The sequence below is a fragment of the Salmo trutta genome, unplaced genomic scaffold (assembly GCF_901001165.1).
Source record: "Salmo trutta unplaced genomic scaffold, fSalTru1.1, whole genome shotgun sequence".
Classification (NCBI taxonomy): Eukaryota; Metazoa; Chordata; class Actinopteri; order Salmoniformes; family Salmonidae; genus Salmo; species Salmo trutta.
The window spans coordinates 3,158,967-3,183,231 of record NW_021823104.1 but is presented as its reverse complement, the minus strand read 5'-3'; the positions used below and the strand labels follow the sequence as shown (position 1 = coordinate 3,183,231).

Sequence of the window (24,265 nt, the reverse complement as noted above, 5' to 3'; positions counted from 1 at the left end):
AGTTTGGGAAGCAAACGGCCAAATCTTCAGGTCTCAGGCAAAGCCTGTGTGTGTCCATGTATGTCTGTACTGACCCTATAGGGCCCCTCTCTGAAGGTCAGGGTAAAGTAGTGTGTGTGTGTGTGTGTGTGTGTGTGTGTGTGTGTGTGTGTGTGTGTGTGTGTGTGTGTGCGCGCACTAACCCTGTAAGCTGTAGGGCCCCTCTCTGAAGGTCAGGGTAAAGTAGTGTATATATATACTAACCCTGTAGGGCCCCTCTCTGAAGGTCAGTGTAAAGTAGTGTGTATATACTAACCCTGTAAGCTGTAGGGCCCCTCTCTGAAGGTCAGGGTAAAGTAGTGTGTATATATACTAACCCTGTAAACTGTAGGGCCCCTCTCTGAAGGTCAGGGTAAAGTAGTGTGTATATATACTAACCCTGTAAGCTGTAGGGCCCTCTCTGAAGGTCAGGGTAAAGTAGTGTATATATACTAACCCTGTAAGCTGTAGGGCCCCTCTCTGAAGGTCAGGGTAAAGTAGTGTGTATATATACTAACCCTGTAAGCTGTAGGGCCCCTCTCTGAAGGTCAGGGTAAAGTAGTGTATATATACTAACCCTGTAAACTGTAGGGCCCCTCTCTGAAGGTCAGGGTAAAGTAGTGTGTATATATACTAACCCTGTAAACTGTAGGGCCCCTCTCTGAAGGTCAGGGTAAAGTAGTGTGTATATATACTAACCCTGTAAGCTGTAGGTCCCCTCTCTGAAGGTCAGGGTAAAGTAGTCGTAGGAGGAACGATTGGAGTCCAGGGTTCCCGTGACCTTACGACACCCGATGAAACCGTGTTCCCCACGGAGGACTATGATTGGCCGGTTGATCAGCTTCATCAGGAACTCCTCAGACTCACCTGGAAGGACAAAACACACATCACCCATGCCGTCAAAGACCAGAGAAAGCTTTTATATAAAAGGTCAAAAGGTTATACCCTACTCTCCTGGGGTGTTATCCAGCACCCTCCTCTCCTGGGGACGCCCTCTCTCTCCCCAACACCCTAGCCTGGGGACACCCTCTCTCTCCAACACCCAAGCCTGGGGACGCCCTCTCTCTCCAACACCCTAGCCCGGGGACACCCTCTCTCTCCAACACCCTAGCCCGGGGACGCCCTCTCTCTCCAACACCCTAGCCCGGGGACGCCCTCTCTCTCCAACACCCTAGCCCGGGGACGCCCTCTCTCTCCAACACCCTAGCCCGGGGACGCCCTCTCTCTCCCCAACACCCTAGCCCGGGGACGCCCTCTCTCCAACACCCTAGCCCGGGGACGCCCTCTCTCTCCAACACCCTAGCCCGGGGACGCCCTCTCTCTCCAACACCCTAGCCCGGGGACGCCCTCTCGCCAACACCCTAGCCCGGGGACGCCCTCTCGCCAACACCCTAGCCCGGGGACGCCCTCTCTCCAACACCCTAGCCCGGGGACGCCCTCTCTCCAACACCCTAGCCCGGGGACGCCCTCTCTCCAACACCCTAGCCTGGGGACGCCCTCTCGCCAACACCCTACTTGAACCAAACCATCTGGAACAGGGAGAGACTGACTAGGAGTTGGTATGACCCTTGACCCAAACCATCTGGAACACCCTGCTGTGTTTATTTTTACTACCCAGAAGGCAGAGCTGTTTTAACACACACACACACACTGACCGGCAACGTCGATGGTAGCGGCTAGCTGGCCGTTCTTCTTGGCGGCGACGTATTTCCCGTTGGCGGCGCGGAGGGTCAGCTTCTTACCACAGTACTCCATGTCAAAGTAACAGTTGGCAGTCCTACACACACACACACACACACACACACACACACACACACACACACACACACACACACGGTTAATATAATTCTCAACAGGGTAGAACATTGTAATAATACCTATTACTGGAACCACCCCTTTATGGAGCAATGAAGCAGGGTGCTGGTCGATATACTGCAGCTAGCTGGCGGCTAACAGTCGATATACTGCAGCTAGCTGGCGGCTAATAGTCGATATACTGCAGCTAGCTGACGGCTAACAGTCGATATACTGCAGCTATCTGACGGCTAACGGTCGATATACTGCAGCTAAATTACTGCAGCTAGCTGGCGGCTAACAGTAGATATACTGCAGCTAAATTACTGCAGCTAGCTGGCGGCTAGCAGTAGATATACTGCAGCTAGCTGGCGGCAAACAGTCACTATACTGCAGCTAAATTACTGCAGCTAGCTGGCGGCTAACGGTCGCTATACTGCAGCTAAATTACTGCAGCTAGCTGGCGGCTAACGGTCGCTATACTGCAGCTAAATTACTGCAGCTAGCTGGCGGCTAACGGTCGCTATACTGCAGCTAAATTACTGCAGCTAGCTGGCGGCTAACGGTCGCTATACTGCAGCTAAATTACTGCAGCTAGCTGGCGGCTAACAGTAGATATACTGCAGCTAAATTACTGCAGCTAGCTGGCGGCTAACGGTCGCTATACTGCAGCTAAATTACTGCAGCTAGCTGGCGGCTAACGGTCGCTATACTGCACCTAAATTACTGCAGCTAGCTGGCGGCTAACAGTCGCTATACTGCAGCTAAATTACTGCAGCTAGCTGGCGGCTAACAGTAGATATACTGCAGCTAGCTGGTGGCTAACAGTCGCTATACTGCAGCTAAATTACTGCAGCTAGCTGGCGGCTAACAGTAGATATACTGCAGCTAAATTACTGCAGCTAGCTGGCGGCTAACAGTAGATATACTGCAGCCAACAGTAGATATACTGCAGCTAAATTACTGCAGCCAACAGTCAATATACTGCAGCCAACAGTCAATATACTGCAGCTAAATTACTGCAGCTAACAGTAGATATACTGCAGCTAAATTACTGCATTAGCTGCAGCTAAATTACTGCAGCTAAATTACTGCAGCTAAATTACTGCAGCCAACAGTAGATATACTGCAGCTAAATTACTGCAGCTAACAGTAGATATACTCCAGCTAAATTACTGCATTAGCTGCAGCTAAATTACTACAGCCAACAGTCGATATACTGCAGCTAAATTACTGCAGCCAACAGTAGATATACTGCAGCTAAATTACTGCAGCCAACAGTAGATATACTGCAGCTAAATTACTGCAGCTAACAGTAGATATACTCCAGCTAAATTACTGCATTAGCTGCAGCTAAATTACTGCAGCCAACAGTCGATATACTGCAGCTAAATTACTGCAGCCAACAGTACATATACTGCAGCTAAATTACTGCAGCCAACAGTACATATACTGCAGCTAAATTACTGCAGCTAAATTACAGGACCCACACCACCCCGTGGGCGACAGAGCACTCGAGAAACATGACACCAGCCGTCAAACCTCGAAATCACAACGACCTGAGAAGGTCTGCTGGATCATTACCACTCAGCATTCATATAGAGGTGGTGTGTGTGTGTGTGTGTATACACACGTGTTTAACTATACTTGTGGGGACCTGAAGTCCCCACAAGAATAGTAAATAAACAAAAAAAATCTGACTAACTGGGGGACATTTTGTTGGTCCCCACGAGGTCAAAACGCTCATTCTAAAGGGGGTTTAGGGTTTAAATTAGAATTAGTGTTAGATTTTCGTTAGGAGTTGAGGGTTAGGAGGTCAGGGGTTAGGAGGTCAGGGGTTAGGGAAAATAGGATTTTGAATGGGACTGAATTGTGTCCCCCCCACACAAGGTTAGCTGTACAAGACTGTGTGTGTGTGTGTGGTGTGTGTATGTGTGGCCTGTGTGTTTACTGTGTGTTTGTGTGTATGGTATGTGTGCGTGTGTGTGTGTGTGTGTGTGTATGTATGGTGTGTGTGGTGTGGTGTGGTGTGGGTGGTTACTGTGTGTGTATGGTGTGTGTGTGGCGTGTGTGTTTACTGTGTGTGTGTGTGTGCTATTACTTAGTGGAGGCGGTACACTGCAATCCTCCAGAGGTGGTGAGGGTCCAGTACTTCCCGGCAGCGGTCCGGAACGCGCACTTCCTGTTCTCACGACTCATCTCCACCTGGAACACTTCCTGGTCTCCCTCCTCATCCTGATTGGCTGACAGGTCCATGCCTAGGCGGGGCCAAGAGGAGAGCAGGGTTAGAGACTGACAGAGGGTCAGGAACGAACAGAAACGCACTACAGATTTGTACAAAACATTAAAAACACCTCCCTAATATTGAGTTACAGCCCCCTTTGGCCCTCAGAACTGCCCTATATGTAGTCGGGGCTTGAACTCTACAAGGTGTCGAAAGCTTCCCACATATTGACTCCAAAGCTTCCCACATGTTGACTCCAAAGCTTCCCACATGTTGACTCCAAAGCTTCCCACATATTGACTCCAAAGCTTCCCACATATTGACTCCAAAGCTTCCCACATATTGACTCCAAAGCTTCCCACATATTGACTCCAAAGCTTCCCACATATTGACTCCAAAGCTTCCCACATATTGACTCCAAAGCTTCCCACATATTGACTCCAAAGCTTCCCACATATTGACTCCAAAGCTTCCCACATGTTGACTCCAAAGCTTCCCACATGTTGACTCCAAAGCTTCCCACATGTTGACTCCAAAGCTTCCCACATGTTGACTCCAAAGCTTCCCACATGTTGACTCCAAAGCTTCCCACATGTTGACTCCAAAGCTTCCCACATGTTGACTCCAAAGCTTCCCACATGTTGACTCCAAAGCTTCCCACATATTGACTCCCCACATGTTCTGTCTGGATGTCCTTGAGGTGGTGGACCATTCTTGTTACACACTGGAAACTGTTGAGTGTGAGAAAAAAAAAACAGCAGCGTTGCAATTCTTGACTCAAACACAGTGCACCTGACACCTACTACCATCCCCCGTTCAAAGACAACAAACCTTTTGTCTCGCTCATTCACCCTCCGAATGGCGCACACACACACAATGCCTCATTTGTCTCAAGGCTTATAAATCCTTCTTTAACCTGTCTGTCTCCTCCCCTTCATCTACACTGATTGAAGTGGATTTAACAGGTGACATTAATAAGGGATCATATCTTTCACCTGGATTCACCTGGATTCACCTGGTCAGTCTAATGTCATGGAAAGAGAAGGCGTTCTTAATGTGTTGTATATATGTCATGTGTATTATATGTATATATGGTACAGCCAGAAGAGGACTGGCCACCCCTCATAGCCTGGTTCCTCTCTAGGTTTCTTCCTAGGTTCTGGCCTTTCTAGGGAGTTTTTCCTAGCCACCCCTCATAGCCTGGTTCCTCTCTAGGTTTCTTCCTAGGTTTTGGCCTTTCTAGGGGAGTTTTTCCTAGCCACCCCTCATAGCCTGGTTCCTCTCTAGGTTTCTTCCTAGGTTCTGGCCTTTCTAGGGAGTTTTTCCTAGCCACCGTGCTTCTACACCTGCATTGCTTGCTGTTTGGGGTTTCAGGCTGGGTTTCTGTACAGCACTTTGAGATATCAGCTGATGTAAGAAGGGCTTTATAAATAAATTAGATTATATGATTTAACAGGTCAGTCTGTCATGCAAAGAGCAGTGTACACACACACACACACACCAAGTCAGTCACGCCAAGTGTGTCATTACCAGAGTTCCAGACGTCAGTCACATACTGTCTGGTCAGGATCAGCAACATCAGAGAGCTGGGATTAGAGGATGTCCTACAGCTGTACACACACACACACACACACACACACACACACACACACACACACACACCAGGCTACAGCCAGACCCTGCCACAGCTCCAGGGTTTAATCCCCCATGGAATTATGGGTTATAAATCAGTTAGGAGGACACAGCCAGAGGAATGAAAGATTGAGGAGCACCAAAGGTCATTCTTCACATCAGGAGCACATAAAGACAGAAACACAGAGACAGGAGTCAGCTACAGAACACAGCCACGTCTGGGCAGGGAGGAGAGGAGAGGCAGAGAGCCCCGCCTGGGGAGGGAGGAGAGGCAGAGAGCCCCGCCTGGGGAGGGAGGAGAGGCAGAGAGCCCCGCCTGGGGAGGAGGAGAGGAGAGGCAGAGAGCCCCGTCTGGGGAGGGAGGAGAGGAGAGGCAGAGAGCCCCGCCTGGGGAGGGAGGAGAGGCAGAGAGCCCCGCCTGGGGAGGGAGGAGAGGCAGAGAGCCCCGTCTGGGCAGGGAGGAGAGGAGAGGCAGAGAGCCCCGCCTGGGGAGGAGGAGAGGAGAGGCAGAGAGCCCCGCCTGGGGAGGAGGAGAGGAGAGGCAGAGAGCCCCGCCTGGGCAGGGAGGAGAGGAGAGGCAGAGAGCCCCGCCTGGGGAGGAGGAGAGGAGAGGCAGAGAGCCCCGCCTGGGGAGGAGGAGAGGAGAGGCAGAGAGCCCCGCCTGGGGAGGAGGAGAGGAGAGGCAGAGAGCCCCGCCTGGGGAGGAGGAGAGGAGAGGCAGAGAGCCCCGCCTGGGGAGGAGGAGAGGAGAGGCAGAGAGCCCCGCCTGGGGAGGGAGGAGAGGAGAGGCAGAGAGCCCCGCCTGGGGAGGGAGGAGAGGCAGAGAGCCCCGTCTGGGCAGGGAGGAGAGGAGAGGCAGAGAGCCCCGTCTGGGGAGGGAGGAGAGGCAGCAGAGATGTTTAATGTTTACAGAGAGACACCAGGGTCGGAGGAGAGGCAGCAGAGATGTTTAATGTTTACAGAGAGACACCAGGGGAGGAGAGGCAGCAGAGCTGTTTAATGTTTACAGAGAGACACCAGGGGAGGAGAGGCAGCAGAGATGTTTAATGTTTACAGAGAGACACCAGGGGAGGAGAGGCAGCAGAGATGTTTAATGTTTACAGAGAGACACCAGGGGAGGAGAGGCAGCAGAGATGTTTAATGTTTACAGAGAGACACCAGGGTCGGTGAAGACGTGTTGAAACTTCCACGTTCCGTTTCAGAACCTCTCTTCCCCCGTTGAGTGACTCCTGAAAAACGTTACCTCTACCCTCCAGGATACAGCTGGTACACACACACACACACACACACACACACACACACACACACACACACACACACACACACACACACACACACACACACACACACACACACACACACACCAAGATGAGAACCACATGGTGATAATTGACTGACTGGAGCAGAGACAGCGAGGAGCAGGATGGGAAGGGTTTAACCCAGATCTGAGGGGGTTTTAGAGAGGGTTGGTTGTCTATTGTAACAGGGTAGACAGGACAGATCTGAGGGGGTTTTAGAGAGGGTTGGTTGTCTATTGTAACGGGGTAGACAGGACAGGAAGTACTGTCCTCTGGAATGTTCCACGAGGAAAACACACCAGCTACTTTTCATAGAGCTACTTTACATCCACTACAGACTTTACATTTAGTGAAAGGTTCGCTTCTGATGAAAACCATTTGCAAATGGGAATTAGAGGCGCGAGAGGGAACTAGAATAGGGAAATCACCATCCAGGAAGAAGCATAGAGTTTATTCCTAGTAACTAAAGTCGCAATCACAAAGATGGTATGACAAAAGAGCATTTATGTAATTATCTACTGCTTCTTTAGCCTGACCCCCAACACCACCACCGACGGGTCCGCCAGCCCGGGGATCCACCCACCGACGGGGGCCGCCAGCCCGGGGGTTTACCCACTGATTGTCCACACACACACACACACGCGACCTAGTGAGAGGCCAGTCAGTGTATTTGGTCCACCAGTCTCTCTAGCGTTGACAGCCACAACATACCGTTGTTTTGTTTCTCCTTCTCAGCAGCAGACTAAATGATCGATAACATCAAAAACGGCACTCTGAAGTCAAAACAACAAAAAACACAGCTCCCACAATCTGTTTTAGGTCCTCTGGGTGCAGAGACAGTCCGACTGCAGTCCCTCCATCTCCTGACCTTTAAACCCTGCCGACACAGGAACATACTGCTGCCAGGGGGTTACTAGGAGACTCTGTGTGTGTGTGTGTGTATCAGTAAAGGGGGTGTATGATCTCTGGGTCGCTCAGCTTTTCAGTTCGCTGCAGCCAGCGACTAAAACACACTCAACACAACAGGCTGGGTTGAACAGGACAGCAGCTGGGATACATGGGGAGCCAGATCAGTCTGTTCTGCACACACACACACACACACACACACACACACACACACACACACACACACACACACACACACACACACACACAGACAGAGAGATTCTTACAGCAGCTAGAGCCAGCCAGCCAGCCAGCCAGCCAGCCAGCCCACTCCCTAGCCAGAACCCTGCCCCGCTGTAATCAGGAGACTCACACAGGAGAGAGAGAGAGACCAGACGAGAGAGCTGATGCAATCGCCATCACACTGCCCTGTCCCCATCTGGACAAGAGGAACAGCGTCGACTACAGCTCAGCATTCAGCTGGAGGCCCTGAACACTGCCCTGTCCCCATCTGGACAAGAGGAACAGACTACAGCTCAGCATTCAGCTGGAGGCCCTGAACACTGCCCTGTCCCCATCTGGACAAGAGGAACAGACTACAGCTCAGCATTCAGCTGGAGGCCCTAAGTCTGAACACTGCCCTGTCCCCATCTGGACAAGAGGAACAGCGTCGACTACAGCTCAGCATTCAGCTGGAGGCCCTGGGTCTGAACACTGCCCTGTCCCCATCTGGACAAGAGGAACAGACTACAGCTCAGCATTCAGCTGGAGGCCCTGAACACTGCCCTGTCCCCATCTGGACAAGAGGAACAGACTACAGCTCAGCATTCAGCTGGAGGCCCTGGGTCTGAACACTGCCCTGTCCCCATCTGGACAAGAGGAACAGCGTCGACTACAGCTCAGCATTCAGCTGGAGGCCCTGAACACTGCCCTGTCCCCATCTGGACAAGAGGAACAGACTACAGCTCAGCATTCAGCTGGAGGCCCTGAACACTGCCCTGTCCCCATCTGGACAAGAGGAACAGACTACAGCTCAGCATTCAGCTGGAGGCCCTAAGTCTGAACACTGCCCTGTCCCCATCTGGACAAGAGGAACAGCGTCGACTACAGCTCAGCATTCAGCTGGAGGCCCTGGGTCTGAACACTGCCCTGTCCCCATCTGGACAAGAGGAACAGCGTCGACTACAGCTCAGCATTTAACACCATAGTACCCTCAAAAACTCATCATTAAGCTCAGAGCCTTGGGTCTGAACCCTGCCCTTGGCCCCTAATGCACAAATTGAAAGCATCCTGTCAGGCTGTATCACCGCCTGGTACGCCAACTGCACCGCCCGCAACCACAGGGCTCTCCAGAGGGTAGTACGGTCTGCCCAACACATCACCAGGGGCAGACTAGCTGCCCTCCAGGACACCTACACCACCCGATGTCACAGGAAGACCTAAAATATCATCAAGGACAACAACCACCTGATCCACTGCCTGTTCACCCCGCTATCATCCAGAAGGAGAGGTCAGTACAGGTGCATCATCACCCCGCTATCATCCAGAAGGCGAGGTCAGTACAGGTGCATCATCACCCCGCTATCATCCAGAAGGCGAGGTCAGTACAGGTGCATCATCACCCCTCTATCATCCAGAAGGAGAGGTCAGTACAGGTGCATCATCACCCCGCTACCATCCAGAAGGAGAGGTCAGTACAGGTGCATCATCACCCCGCTACCATCCAGAAGGAGAGGTCAGTACAGGTGCATCAAAGCTGGAAGCGAGAGACTGAAAAACAGCTTCTATCTCAAGGTCATCAGACTTAAATAGCTGGCCTCCACCCAGTACCCTGCCCTGAACCTTAGCCACTGTTACTAGCCAGCTATCACCCAGTACCCTGCCCTGAACCTTAGCCACTGTTACTAGCCAGCTATCACCCGGTACCCTGCCCTGAACCTTAGCCACTGTTACTAGTCAGCTATCACCCAGTACCCTGCCCTGCCCTTAGCCACTGTTACTAGTCAGCTATCACCCGGTACCCTGCCCTTAGCCACTGTTACTAGCCAGCTATCACCCAGTACCCTGCCCTTAGCCACTGTTACTAGCCAGCTATCACCCGGTACCCTGCCCTGAACCTTAGCCACTGTTACTAGCCAGCTATCACCCAGTACCCTGCCCTTAGCCACTGTTACTAGCCAGCTATCACCCAGTACCCTGCCCTGAACCTTAGCCACTGTTACTAGTCAGCTATCACCCAGTACCCTGCCCTGCCCTTAGCCACTGTCACTAGCCAGCTATCACCCAGTACCCTGCCCTTAGCCACTGTTACTAGCCAGCTATCACCCAGTACCCTGCCCTGCCCTTAGCCACTGTTACCAGCCAGCTATCTCCCAGTACCCTGCCCTTAGCCACTGTTACTAGCCAGCTATCTCCCAGTACCCTGCCCTGCCCTTAGCCACTGTTACTAGTCAGCTATCTCCCAGTACCCTGCCCTTAGCCACTGTTACTAGCCAGCTATCACCCAGTACCCTGCCCTGCCCTTAGCCACTGTTACTAGCCAGCTATCTCCCAGTACCCTGCCCTGCCCTTAGCCACTGTTACTAGCCAGCTATCTCCCAGTACCCTGCCCTGCCCTTAGCCACTGTTACTAGCCAGCTATCTCCCAGTACCCTGCCCTTAGCCACTGTTACTAGCCAGCTATCACCCAGTACCCTGCCCTTAGCCACTGTTACTAGCCAGCTATCACCCAGTACCCTGCCCTTAGCCACTGTTACTAGCCAGCTATCACCCAGTACCCTGCCCTTAGCCACTGTTACTAGCCAGCTATCACCCGGTACCCTGCCCTGCCCTTAGCCACTGTTACTAGCCAGCTATCACCCAGTGCCCTGCCCTTAGCCACTGTTACTAGCCAGCTATCACCCAGTACCCTGCCCTGCCCTGAGCCACTAGCCAGCTATCACCCGGTACCCTGCCCTTAGCCACTGTTACTAGCCAGCTATCACCCAGTACCCTGCCCTTAGCCACTGTTACTAGCCAGCTATCACCCAGTACCCTGCCCTGCCCTTAGCCACTGTTACTAGCCAGCTATCACCCAGTACCCTGCCCTGCACCTTAGAGGCTGCTGTCCTATATACATGGAACACTGGGTCACTTTAATAATGTTTACAAATGGTTTCCCTCATTTCATATGTATATACTGTATTCTAGTCAACACCATGCCAACATTACTCGTCCTAACATTTATATATATTTCTTAATTCCATTCTGTTACTTCTAGATGTGTGTATTGTTAGATATTACTGCACTGTTGGAGCTAGAAACACAAGCGTTTCACTACACCCGCAATAACATTGTTAAATATGTGAATGTGACCAAGACAGATTTTATACAAAACATTTTTTTTATTTTACATGTAATGTGTACAAGACACCGGTCCGATTGCCGAGGCCCGTCCGACCCATTGCCGAGGCCCGTCCGACCGGACCGACCCATTGCCGAGGCCCGTCCGACCGGACCGACCCATTGCCGAGGCCCGTCCGACCGGACCGACCCATTTATTAGAACCAATTTATTGGATGCGATTATGATACGCTATAGGTGAGACCTTATTGTGTCACGTAGAGAGAGCAAAGGGTTATAGGGAAATGGGGATTGTTTTTACCTAAACAAATTAGGGATTCTGGTAACAGAACTTTTTCCCAGTCAGAAATGGCTGTGATTGTTACAGCTTCAGCAACACAGACAGAGAGAGAGAGAGACAGAGAGAGAGACAGAGAGAGAGACAGAGAGAGAGACAGAGAGAGAGACAGAGAGAGAGAGAGAGAGAGAGAGAGAGAGAGAGAGAGAGAGAGAACGGGTCCCAGTCACAGGGAGGAGAAAGAGAGAGAGAGAGAGAGAGACAGAGAGAGAGAGAGAACGGGTCCCAGTCACAGGGAGGAGAAAGAGAGAGAGAGAGAGAGACAGAGAGAGAGAGAGACAGAGAGAGAGAGAGACAGAGAGAGAGAGAACGGGTCCCAGTCAGAAATGGCTGTGATTGTTACAGCTTCAGCAACACAGACAGAGAGAGAGGGTGCTAGTCACAGGGAGGAGAGAGAGAGAACGGGTCCCAGTCACAGGGAGGAGAGAGAGAGAGAACGGGTCCCAGTCACAGGGAGGAGAGAGAGAGAACGGGTCCCAGTCACAGGGAGGAGAGAGAGAGAGAACGGGTCCCAGTCACAGGGAGGAGAGAGAGAGAACGGGTCCCAGTCACAGGGGGGAGAGAGAGAGACAGAACGGGTCCCAGTCACAGGGGGGAGAGAGAGAGACAGAACGGGTCCCAGTCACAGGGAGGAGAGAGAGAGAGAACGGGTGCTAGTCACAGGGAGGAGAGAGAGAGAGAGAACGGGTCCCAGTCACAGGGAGGAGAGAGAGAGAGAGAGAACGGGTCCCAGTCACAGGGAGGAGAGAGAGAGAGAGAACGGGTCCCAGTCACAGGGAGGAGAGAGAGAGAGAGAACGGGTCCCAGTCACAGGGAGGAGAGAGAGAGAACGGGTCCCAGTCACAGGGAGGAGAGAGAGAGAGAGAACGGGTCCCAGTCACAGGGAGGAGAGAGAGAGAGAGAGAACGGGTCCCAGTCACAGGGAGGAGAGAGAGAGAGAGAGAGCGGGTCCCAGTCACAGGGAGGAGAGAGAGAGAGAGAGAACGGGTCCCAGTCACAGGGAGGAGAGAGAGAGAACGGGTCCCAGTCACAGGGAGGAGAGAGAGAGAACGGGTGCTAGTCAGTCATGCATTTGTTGTGTATTTTTAGCACAGCGCAGACCCAGCACAATCAAATGAACTGTGGTTAGGACTCCCTCTAGTCATTTGTGTGCTTCTTAATTATTTAATCAAACAGTGTGCTTAAAGCATCAGACATGCTCAGTGTATATAGTTCATGTGATTAAAAACACGTAGGATGCGTCTATATTTTGACAAAAATACACGTTTTAACATTTCAAACAATCGATTGTTCAAAAGAACAGCCGTCTCTTGGTCGACCAATAGCTTTTATTTTTAAGTCTCTCTCTCTGCCTCTCTCTGCCTCTCTCTGCCTCTCTCTGCCTCTCTCTGCCTCTCTCTGCCTCTCTCTGCCTCTCTCTGCCTCTCTCTGCCTCTCTCTGCCATTTCCAGATCTGCCATTTCCAGATCTGCCATTTCCAGATCTGCCATTTCCAGATCTGCCATTTCCAGATCTGCCATTTCCACTCAGAGGCTTCGTGAAAACACAAAACTGCTGCTTCTGAGCTCCTAAAACCACTTCCTGTTTGGGATCCATGAAGAAGACAAGAGCTTTTTCCACACAGACTCACGGACTCTCCTGTAGCACAACGACACGTGTTGTGGTCACGACCAGACAGCATCCAGGTCTCATCTCTGGATCACACACACACCAGAGATGGAGTCACGACCAGACAGCGTCCAGGTCCCATCTCTGGATCACACACACACCAGAGATGGAGTCACGACCAGACAGCGTCCAGGTCTCATCTCTGGATCACACATAGTCCAGTGTGTTGCAGTCCCTCCCTTGGCATAAATCCAGACAAACGCCTGCACTGTAGCTGCCACACAAGAGGAGTCTCTCTCTCTCTCCCCCCCCCCCTCCCCTCCCACCCAGCCCGGCCCTAAGACAGTGTGTGTGTGTGTGTGTGTGTGTGTGTGGAGAGAGTGAGTGGGAGGCATCATCAGTAAACTACTGCAGGGATCACTGGGGCAGAATAGCTACGAAATAACACAAACACGACAGGCAGGCAGGGTGTCAGAGCTGTTTCTCAGCCAGACACAAAATGGAGCCTCTCCTCTCTCTCAGGCTCTCGCCTCCCATCTCTCGCCATCTCTCTCCCTCCTCGCCATCTCTCTCCCTCCTCCTCCTCCTCCTCGCCATCTCTCTCCCTCCTCCTCCTCCTCGCCATCTCTCCCTCCTCCTCGCCATCTCTCTCCCTCCTCCTCCTCCTCGCCATCTCTCTCCCTCCTCCTCCTCCTCGCCATCTCTCTCCCTCCTCCTCCTCGCCATCTCTCTCCCTCCTCCTCCTCGCCATCTCTCTCCCTCCTCCTCCTCGCCATCTTGCAGACCTTCTCCTTTTTCTGTAGCATCAATAAAACATGAGTTGTGTCTCTGGTCCATCTGACCACCACCCAGAAAGACAGACCCCTTTACTGTCTGAGAGAAGCAGAGGAGAGGAGGAGGAAAGGAGGAGAGGAGACAGACCCATTCAGAGGAGGAGGAGGAGGAAAGGAGCTGAGGAGAGAGGAAGAGAAGCTGCTGGGTGTTTGCAGTGCACAGTTCAGAGAACTGACCGATTAAAACACTCGCTGCGAGAGAGACAGAGAGAGACAGAGACAGAGAGAGACAGAGACAGAGAGAGAGAGAGAGAGAGAGAGAGAGAGAGACAGAGAGAGAGAGAGAGACAGAGAGAGAGAGAGACAGAGAGAGAGAGAGAGACAGAGAGAGAGAGAGAGACAGAGAGAGAGAGACAGAGAGAGAGAGACAGAGAGAGAGAGAGAGAGACAGAGAGTTAAGAACATACAGATATAGAATATCGCTGTGACCGTATATCATAGGAATAGAATAATCACAACATTATTCTATTCCCTATGAGATACTATCGTAACAGCGCTCTAACAACGTTCTGGGTCCACGTGGGTTAAGACAGAACCAGAACGAAGAGGTCCACCCTCCCTCTTTCCAACTTTACCGCCAGGTCTATGAGCAGAATGTTCCCTGGCCTTCCATTACGTTCTGGGTTACTGCCAGGTCTATGAGCAGAATGTTCCCTGGCCTTCCATTACGTTACCGCCAGGTCTATGAGCAGAATGTTCCCTGGCCTTCCATTACGTTCTGGGTTACCGCCAGGTCTATGAGCAGAATGTTCCCTGGCCTTCCATTACGTTACCGCCAGGTCTATGAGCAGAATGTTCCCTGGCCTTCCATTACGTTCTGGGTTACTGCCAGGTCTATGAGCAGAATGTTCCCTGGCCTTCCATTACATTCTGGGTTACCGCCAGGTCTATGAGCAGAATGTTCCCTGGCCTTCCATTACGTTCTGGGTTACTGCCAGGTCTACGAGCAGAATGTTCCCTGGCCTTCCATTACATTCTGGGTTACCGCCAGGTCTATGAGCAGAATGTTCCCTGGCCTTCCATTACGTTCTGGGTTACCGCCAGGTCTATGAGCAGAATGTTCCCTGGCCTTCCATTACGTTCTGGGTTACCGCCAGGTCTACGAGCAGAATGTTCCCTGGCCTTCCATTACGTTCTGGGTTACTGCCAGGTCCTACCTCGCCTGGTTCGGTTCTAGTCCTGTTCTAAAAGGTTGTGTTGGTCCTACCTCACCTGGTTAGGTTCTAGAAGGATGTGTTGGTCCTACCTCGCCTGGTTAGGTTCTAGTCCTGTTGTAGAAGGTTGCGATGGTCCTACCTCGCCTAGTGGGGTTCTAGTCCTGTTCCAGAAGGTTGCGATGGTCCTACCTCGCCTAGTGGGGTTCTAGTCCTGTTCCAGAAGGTTGTGATGGTCCTACCTCGCCTAGTGTGGTTCTAGTCCTGTTCTAGAAGGTTGTGTTGGTTCTACCTCGCCTGGTTAGGTTCTAGTCCTGTTCTAGAAGGTTGTGATGGTCCTACCTCGCCTGGTTAGGTTCTAGAAGGTTGCGATGGTCCTACCTCGCCTAGTGGGGTTCTAGTCCTGTTCCAGAAGGTTGTGATGGTCCTACCTCACCTGGTTAGGTTCTAGAAGGTTGTGATGGTCCTACCTCGCCTGGTTCGGTTCTAGTCCTGTTCTAGAAGGTTGTGATGGTCCTACCTTGCCTGGTGGGGTTCTAGTCCTGTTCTAGAAGGTTGTGTTGGTTCTAGTCCTGTTCTAGAAGATTGTGATGGTCCTACCTCGCCTGGTTAGCTTCTAGTCCTGTTCTAGAAGGTTGTGATGGTCCTACCTCGCCTGGTTAGATTCTAGTCCTGTTCTAGAAGGTTGTGATGGTCCTACCTCGCCTGGTTAGATTCTAGTCCTGTTCTAGAAGGTTGTGATGGTCCTACCTCGCCTGGTTCGGTTCTAGTCCTGTTCTAGAAGGTTGTGATGGTCCTACCTCGCCTGGTTCGGTTCTAGTCCTGTTCTAGAAGGTTGTGATGGTCCTACCTTGCCTGGTGGGGTTCTAGTCCTGTTCTAGAAGGTTGTGATGGTCCTACCTTGCCTGGTGGGGTTCTAGTCCTGTTCTAGAAGGTTGTGTTGGTTCTAGTCCTGTTCTAGAAGGTTGTGATGGTCCTACCTTGCCTGGTGGGGTTCTAGTCCTGTTCTAGAAGGTTGTGTTGGTTCTAGTCCTGTTCTAGAAGGTTGTGATGGTCCTACCTCGCCTGGTTAGCTTCTAGTTCTGTTCTAGAAGGTTGCGATGGTCCTACCTCGCCTGGTTCGGTTCTAGTTCTGTTCTAGAAGGTTGTGATGTTCCTACCTCGCCTGGTTCGGTTCTAGTTCTGTTCTAGAAGGTTGTGATGTTCCTACCTCGCCTGGTTCGGTTCTAGTTCTGTTCTAGAAGGTTGTGATGTTCCTACCTCGCCTGGTTCGGTTCTAGTCCTGTTCTAGAAGGTTGTGATGTTCCTACCTCGCCTGGTTCGGTTCTAGTCCTGTTCTAGAAGGTTGTGATGTTCCTACCTCGCCTGGTTCGGTTCTAGTCCTGTTCTAGAAGGTTGTGATGTTCCTACCTCGCCTGGTTCGGTTCTAGTCCTGTTCTAGAAGGTTGTGATGTTCCTACCTCGCCTGGTCCTGTTCTAGAAGGTTGTGATGGTTAGGTTCTAGAAGGTTGTGATGGTCCTACCTCGCCTGGTTAGTTTCTAGTCAAGTTCTAGAAGGTTGTGATGGTCCTACCTCGCCTGGTTAGTTTCTAGTCAAGTTCTAGAAGGTTGCGATGTTCCTACCTCGCCTGGTTCGGTTCTAGTTCTGTTCTAGAAGGTTGTGATGTTCCTACCTCGCCTGGTTCGGTTCTAGTCCTGTTCTAGAAGGTTGTGATGTTCCTACCTCGCCTGGTCCTGTTCTAGAAGGTTGTGATGGTTAAGTTCTAGAAGGTTGTGATGGTCCTACCTTGCCTGGTGGAGACGTTCCTCTCGTTGCCGGCGGTGAGAACCACCTGAGGGTGACTCTGCTCCAGAGAGAACATCTCATCCTTCCCCACGCGGCTGTTCTTCCCGCTCTTCATGGTCCCGCTGGGACCCGACGGCGCCAGGTAACGCCCGGAACAATCCCTGAACGCCACCTTCCCGGAGCGGAACTCCAGCGTGTATCCGGTGGTTTTGTCCGGCGCGGCCTCCAGGCTGCCGTCGTTCTTCAGAAAGCGGTTGTCAGACGTCTGCAAGTGGTAACGTTGGTCCAGGAACACCAGGGTGATCAGGGAGTCGACCCCCCACGGGACGTCGCGGTCTATAGAGACCTCGTCCACCTTGGAGGACAGGTGGGCGTAACGCTTCCTGGTCACACTGAAGATGTTCACCTGGACGGGAGAGGTGCAGGGGTCAAGGGGGGTTGTAGGTGCGTTACCTGAGGATGCATGGCAATGTGAACGCTCCATTTAGAGGGGGGGGGGGGCAGGTGTTAAGGGGGGGGTGGAGGGGGGGGGTCAGGTGTTAAGGGGGGGTGGAGGGGGGGGGTCAGGTGTTAAGGGGGGGTGAGGGGGGGGGTCAGGTGTTGGGGTGGGGGGTTGTAGGTGCGTTACCTGAGGGTGCATGGCAATGTGGACGCTCCATTTTTCAGCCACTGACGCAGTCTGGGAGAGAGACCAAATATTACAGTCCACACACACACACACACACACACACACACACACACACTACAGTCCACACACACACACACACTACAGTCCACACACACTAGTCCACACACACACACATTACAGTCCACACACACACACACATTACAGTCCACACACACACACACACGTTACAGTCCACACACACACACACACACACACACGTTACAGTCCACACACACACACACACGTTACAGTCCACACACACACACACACACGTTACAGTCCACACACACACACACACACACGTTACAGTCCACACACACACACACGTTACAGTCCACACACACACACGTTACAGTCCACACACACACACGTTACAGTCCACACACACACACGTTACAGTCCACACACACACACACGTTACAGTCCACACACACACACACACGTTACAGTCCACACACACACACACACTACAGTCCACACACACTAGTCCACACACACACACATTACAGTCCACACACACACACACACATTACAGTCCACACACACACACACGTTACAGTCCACACACACACACACACACACACGTTACAGTCCACACACACACACACGTTACAGTCCACACACACACACACACACACGTTACAGTCCACACACACACACACACACGTTACAGTCCACACACACACACACGTTACAGTCCACACACACACACGTTACAGTCCACACACACACACGTTACAGTCCACACACACACGTTACAGTCCACACACACACACACGTTACAGTCCACACACACACACACACGTTACAGTCCACACACACACACACACACACACGTTACAGTCCACACACACACACACACACGTTACAGTCCACACACACACACACGTTACAGTCCACACACACACACGTTACAGTCCCACACACACACACACACACACACGTTACAGTCCACACACACACACGTTACAGTCCACACACACACACACACACACACGTTACAGTCCACACACACACGTTACAGTCCACACACACACACACACACACGTTACAGTCCACACACACACACACGTTACAGTCCACACACACACACACGTTACAGTCCACACACACACACACACACGTTACAGTCCACACACACACACACGTTACAGTCCACACACACACACACGTTACAGTCCACACACACACACGTTACAGTCCACACACACACACACACACGTTACAGTCCACACACACACACACACGTTACAGTCCACACACACACACACACGTTACAGTCCACACACACGTTACAGTCCACACACACGTTACAGTCCACACACACGTTACAGTCCACACACACGTTACAGTCCACACACACGTTACAGTCCACACACACGTTACAGTCCACACACACGTTACAGTCCACACACACGTTACAGTCCACACACGTTACAGTCCACACACACGTTACAGTCCACACACATACACACACACACACGTTACAGTCCACACACATACACACACACACGTTACAGTCCACACACACGTTACAGTCCACACACACGTTACAGTCCACACACACGTTACAGTCCACACACACACGTTACAGTCCACACACGTTACAGTCCACACACACACACGTTACAGTCCACACACACACACGTTACAGTCCACACACACACACACACACGTTACAGTCCACACACACGTTATAATGTCCATCCGCTTGTTCAGGAAGTTGAAAACCCACCTACCTGGGCAAAGCAGCTGATCCTGTCCTCTGTGCCTCCCAGGTATCTGCCATGGACCTCCGACTGCAGAGAAACACAATATAATATATCACACACACTACGTAGCCTTATAACCCTCCTTCTGACAAACATTACCCTCCACACACACACACTACGTAGCCTTATAACCCTCCTTCTGACAAACGATACCCTCCACACAGACACTACGTAGCCTTACAACCACACACACTACATAGCCTTACAACCCTCCTTCTGACAAAACAATACCCTCCACACAGACACACACTAAATCCCTTCTGGTCGGCTTTTCAGCTGTTAGTCGCCAACATTTAGCTCTGTGTGAACTACAATTCCGTGTTTTAACGTTTAACAAAAATCAATACTCGTCGCTTTCTAACCGGTTTTCCAAAAAACACACGCTGATATGTCCCCTTATCTTCCATATCAGAGAGAAACACGCTGATATGTCCCCTTATCTTCCATATCAGAGAGAGAAACACGCTGATATGTCCCCTTATCTTCCATATCAGAGAGAGAAACACGCTGATATGTCCCCTTATCTTCCATATCAGAGAGAAACACGCTGATATGTCCCCTTATCTTCCATATCAGAGAGAGAAACACGCTGATATGTCCCCTTATCTTCCATATCAGAGAGAGAAACACGCTGATATGTCCCCTTATCTTCCATATCAGAGAGAAACACGCTGATATGACCCCTTATCTTCCATATCAGAGAGAGAAACACGCTGATATGTCCCCTTATCTTCCATATCAGAGAGAGAAACACGCTGATATGTCCCCTTATCTTCCATATCAGAGAGAGAAACACGCTGATATGTCCCCTTATCTTCCATATCAGAGAGAAACACGCTGATATGTCCCCTTATCTTCCATATCAGAGAGAAACACGCTGATATGTCCCCTTATCTTCCATATCAGAGAGAAACACGCTGATATGTCCCCTTATCTTCCATATCAGAGAGAGAAACACGCTGATATGTCCCCTTATCTTCCATATCAGAGAGAAACACGCTGATATGTCCCCTTATCTTCCATATCAGAGAGAAACACGCTGATATGTCCCCTTATCTTCCATATCAGAGAGAAACACACGCTGATATGTCCCCTTATCTTCCATATCAGAGAGAGAAACACGCTGATATGTCCCCTTATCTTCCATATCAGAGAGAGAAACACGCTGATATGTCCCCTTATCTTCCATATCAGAGAGAGAAACACGCTGATATGTCCCCTTATCTTCCATATCAGAGAGAGAACACGCTGATATGTCCCCTTATCTTCCATATCAGAGAGAGAAACACGCTGATATGTCCCCTTATCTTCCATAGAGAGAAACACGCTGATATGTCCCCTTATCTTCCATAGAGAGAAACACGCTGATATGTCCCCTTATCTTCCATATCAGAGAGAGAAACACGCTGATATGCCCCCTTATCTTCCATATCAGAGAAAGAAACACGCTGATATGTCCCCTTATCTTCCATATCAGAGAGAGAAACACGCTGATATGTCCCCTTATCTTCCATATCAGAGAGAGAAACACGCTGATATGTCCCCTTATCTTCCATATCAGAGAGAGAAACACGCTGATATGTCCCCTTATCTTCCATATCAGAGAGAAACACGCTGATATGTCCCCTTATCTTCCATATCAGAGAGAAACACGCTGATATGTCCCCTTATCTTCCATATCAGAGAGAGAAACACGCTGATATGTCCCCTTATCTTCCATATCAGAGAGAGAAACACGCTGATATGTCCCCTTATCTTCCATATCAGAGAGAGAAACACGCTGATATGTCCCCTTATCTTCCATATCAGAGAGAGAAACACGCTGATATGTCCCCTTATCTTCCATATCAGAGAGAGAAACACGCTGATATGTCCCCTTATCTTCCATATCAGAGAGAGAAACACGCTGATATGTCCCCTTATCTTCCATATCAGAGAGAGAAACACGCTGATATGTCCCCTTATCTTCCATATCAGAGAGAGAAACACGCTGATATGTCCCCTTATCTTCCATATCAGAGAAACACGCTGATATGTCCCCTTATCTGTGTGTCTCTGACTGCAGCCGTTTAACAGACCAACAAGCTGTGTGTCTCTGACTGCAGCAGTTTAGCAGACCAACAAGCTGTGTGTCTCCAGTTGCCAAACTACACTTCCTCCCCAGTTAACACACACACACACACACACACACACACACGTTGGTTGCCTAAAGAGAGAGACCGTTACCGTGGTTACTCCGTGGTTACCAGTCTCTACAGAATGTTGAATTAAAACCCCTATTTTTATAAAAACTTCACCGGTTATACATGTCGTTAGCCCTTTTTTGGCAGGAGGAGGAAGTGGGATTCACAGGGAAAAAGTGTTGATTAACCCACTTTTTGTGTTTTTGTTTTGCGGCGGTCGGTCGGTTCTGTTGCACGTGACGTACAACACGTAAACAAATAAAATCAACGTCTTTCAAATTAAGCACATTTCCCCCCCCCCATAATCCACTGGAAATGTGTTTGCCATTCGGTTATAAGGCTTTGACACGTCGTGCAAGTGTTTGTCACGTGAGAATTGAAACAAAAATAATAAAAACTGAAATAGAAAAACGAAGTCCAGACCAGCGAACTGAAGGGTCAGTTTGATGACACTGATCTGCGGATATTTAGTCTCACATTACTACCTGCAAAAGGACCAACCAAACAGACAAAACAGGTAAAGTATCATTTTATTCAGCATTCTGGCTTGTAGAGGTCGAGAGAGTCCAAGAAAAACGCTAATTTCTGCCCTACACTGAACAACAATATAAAAACGTAAACTTTTGGTTTCATGAGCTGAAATAAAAATACATTTTTAAAGAAATCGCAATTTTCTAGACACAAAAAAAAAAGCTTATTGCTCTCAAGAGGTTGTGCTAAAATGTGTTTCCATCTCAGTGAGCATTTCTCCTTTACCAAGATAATCCATCCCACCTGACAGGCTGTGGCATATCGAGAAGCTGATTAAACTGCATGATCATTACATAGGTGCACCTTGTGCTAGGGGACAATAAAAGGCCACTCTAAAGTGCGCAGTTTTGTCACACAACACAATGCCACAGATGGTCTCAAGTTTTCAGGGAGCGTGCAATTGGCATGCATGGGGGGGTAGCCTAGTGGTTAGAGCATTGGACTAGTAACCAGAAGGTTGCCAGATCAAATCCCCGAGCTGACAAGGTAAAAATCTGTCGTTCTGCCCCTGAACAAGTCACACAACACAATGCCACAGATGGTCTCAAGTGTTCAGGGAATGTGCAACTGGCATGCTGACTGCAGGAATCTCGGTAGCCTAGTGTAGCCTAGTGGTTAGAGGGGGGGGGGGGCAGGTTAGAGGGGGGGGGGGGCAGGTAGCCTAGTGGTTAGAGGGGGGGGGGGGCAGGTAGCCTAGTGGTTAGAGGGGGGGGGCAGGTAGCCTAGTGGATAGGGGGGGAGGCAGGTAGACTAGTGGTTAGAGGAGGGGGGGCCGGTAGCCTAGTGGTTAGAGGAGGGGGACGGCAGGTAGACTAGTGGTTAGAGGGGGGGGGGCAAGTAGCCTAGTGGTTAGAGGGGGGGGGGGGGCAGGTAGCCTAGTGGTTAGAGGGGGGGGGGCAGGTAGCCTAGTGGTTAGAGGGATGGGGAGGCAGGTAGCCTAGTGGTTAGAGGGGGGAGGCAGGTAGCCTAGTGGTTAGAGGGGGAGGCAGGTAGCCTAGTGGTTAGAGTGGAGGGGAGGCAGGTAGCCTAGTGGTTAGAGTGGAGGGGAGGCAGGTAGCCTAGTGGTTAGAGGAGGGGGGGCCGGTAGCCTAGTGGTTAGAGGGGGGGGGGGGCAGGTAGCCTAGTGGTTAGAGGGATGGGGAGGCAGGTAGCCTAGTGGTTAGAGGGGGGAGGCAGGTAGCCTAGTGGTTAGAGGGGGGGGGGCAGGTAGCCTAGTGGTTAGAGGGGGGGGGAGGCAGGTAGCCTAGTGGTTAGAGTGGAGGGAAGGCAGGTAGCCTAGTGGTTAGAGTGGAGGGGCGGCAGGTAGCCTAGTGGTTAGAGTGGAGGGACGGCAGGTAGCCTAGTGGTTAGACTATATAGGTAGCCTAGTGGTTAGAGGAGGGGGGGCAGGGTAGCCTAGTGGTTAGAGGGGGGGGGAGGCAGGTAGCCTAGTGGTTAGAGTGGAGGGAAGGCAGGTAGCCTAGTGGTTAGAGTGGAGGGGCGGCAGGTAGCCTAGTGGTTAGAGTGGAGGGACGGCAGGTAGCCTAGTGGTTAGAGTGGAGGGGCGGCAGGTAGCCTAGTGGTTAGAGTGGAGGGGCGGCAGGTAGCCTAGTGGTTAGAGTGGAGGGGCGGCAGGTAGCCTAGTGGTTAGAGTGGAGGGGCGGCAGGTAGCCTAGTGGTTAGAGTGTTGGACTAGTAACTGAAAGGTTGCTAGATAAAATCCCTGAGCTGACAAGGTACAAATCTGTCATTCTGCCCCCTGAACAAGGCAGTTAACCCACTGTTCCCCGGTAGACCTTCATTGTAAATCAGAATTTGTTCTTAACTGACTTGTCCTGGTTAAATAAAGGTTAAAATAAACCAAAAATGGCAGTGTGGGAACATTAACCCTATAAAAAAGGCTGTAGGACTAGAAATGTCGGCGACCGTTTATAATGTATTAATATTCCCTGCTGATATGAAAGATACATTCCTTATGTTTCTGAAACACTACCGCGCAGCATCTCAGGGCATTGAGGCGTCACTACAAAAACACCCTGGTTCGATTCTTAGGCTGTATCCCAAAAAAGGGCGGCGCACAATTGGCCCAGCGTCAGTCCGGGTTTTTTTTAACCGGTGTAGGCCGTCCATTGTAAATCATAATTTGTTTTTAACTGGGACTTACCTAGTTAAATAAATAAAAAGCTTAAATTAAAAATAAATTCAATGTTTAGAGAAAGCAT

The 24,265-nt window shown here is 50.9% G+C and overlaps 1 protein-coding gene across 1 annotated transcript in view; it reads right to left on the bottom strand.

The window, feature by feature from the left end:
- Positions 1-24,265, bottom strand: part of fscn1a (fascin actin-bundling protein 1a) — a 26,127-nt gene that overhangs the window by 1,125 nt on the left and 737 nt on the right. The window contains exons 2-7 of the mRNA XM_029747684.1: positions 19,318-19,377; positions 17,540-17,590; positions 16,912-17,317; positions 3,914-4,070; positions 1,674-1,795; positions 718-885 (exon numbers count right to left, since the gene is read on the bottom strand). Coding sequence (XP_029603544.1) covers positions 718-885; positions 1,674-1,795; positions 3,914-4,070; positions 16,912-17,317; positions 17,540-17,590; positions 19,318-19,377 — 964 coding nt within the window. The remainder of the gene's footprint in view (positions 1-717; positions 886-1,673; positions 1,796-3,913; positions 4,071-16,911; positions 17,318-17,539; positions 17,591-19,317; positions 19,378-24,265) is intronic.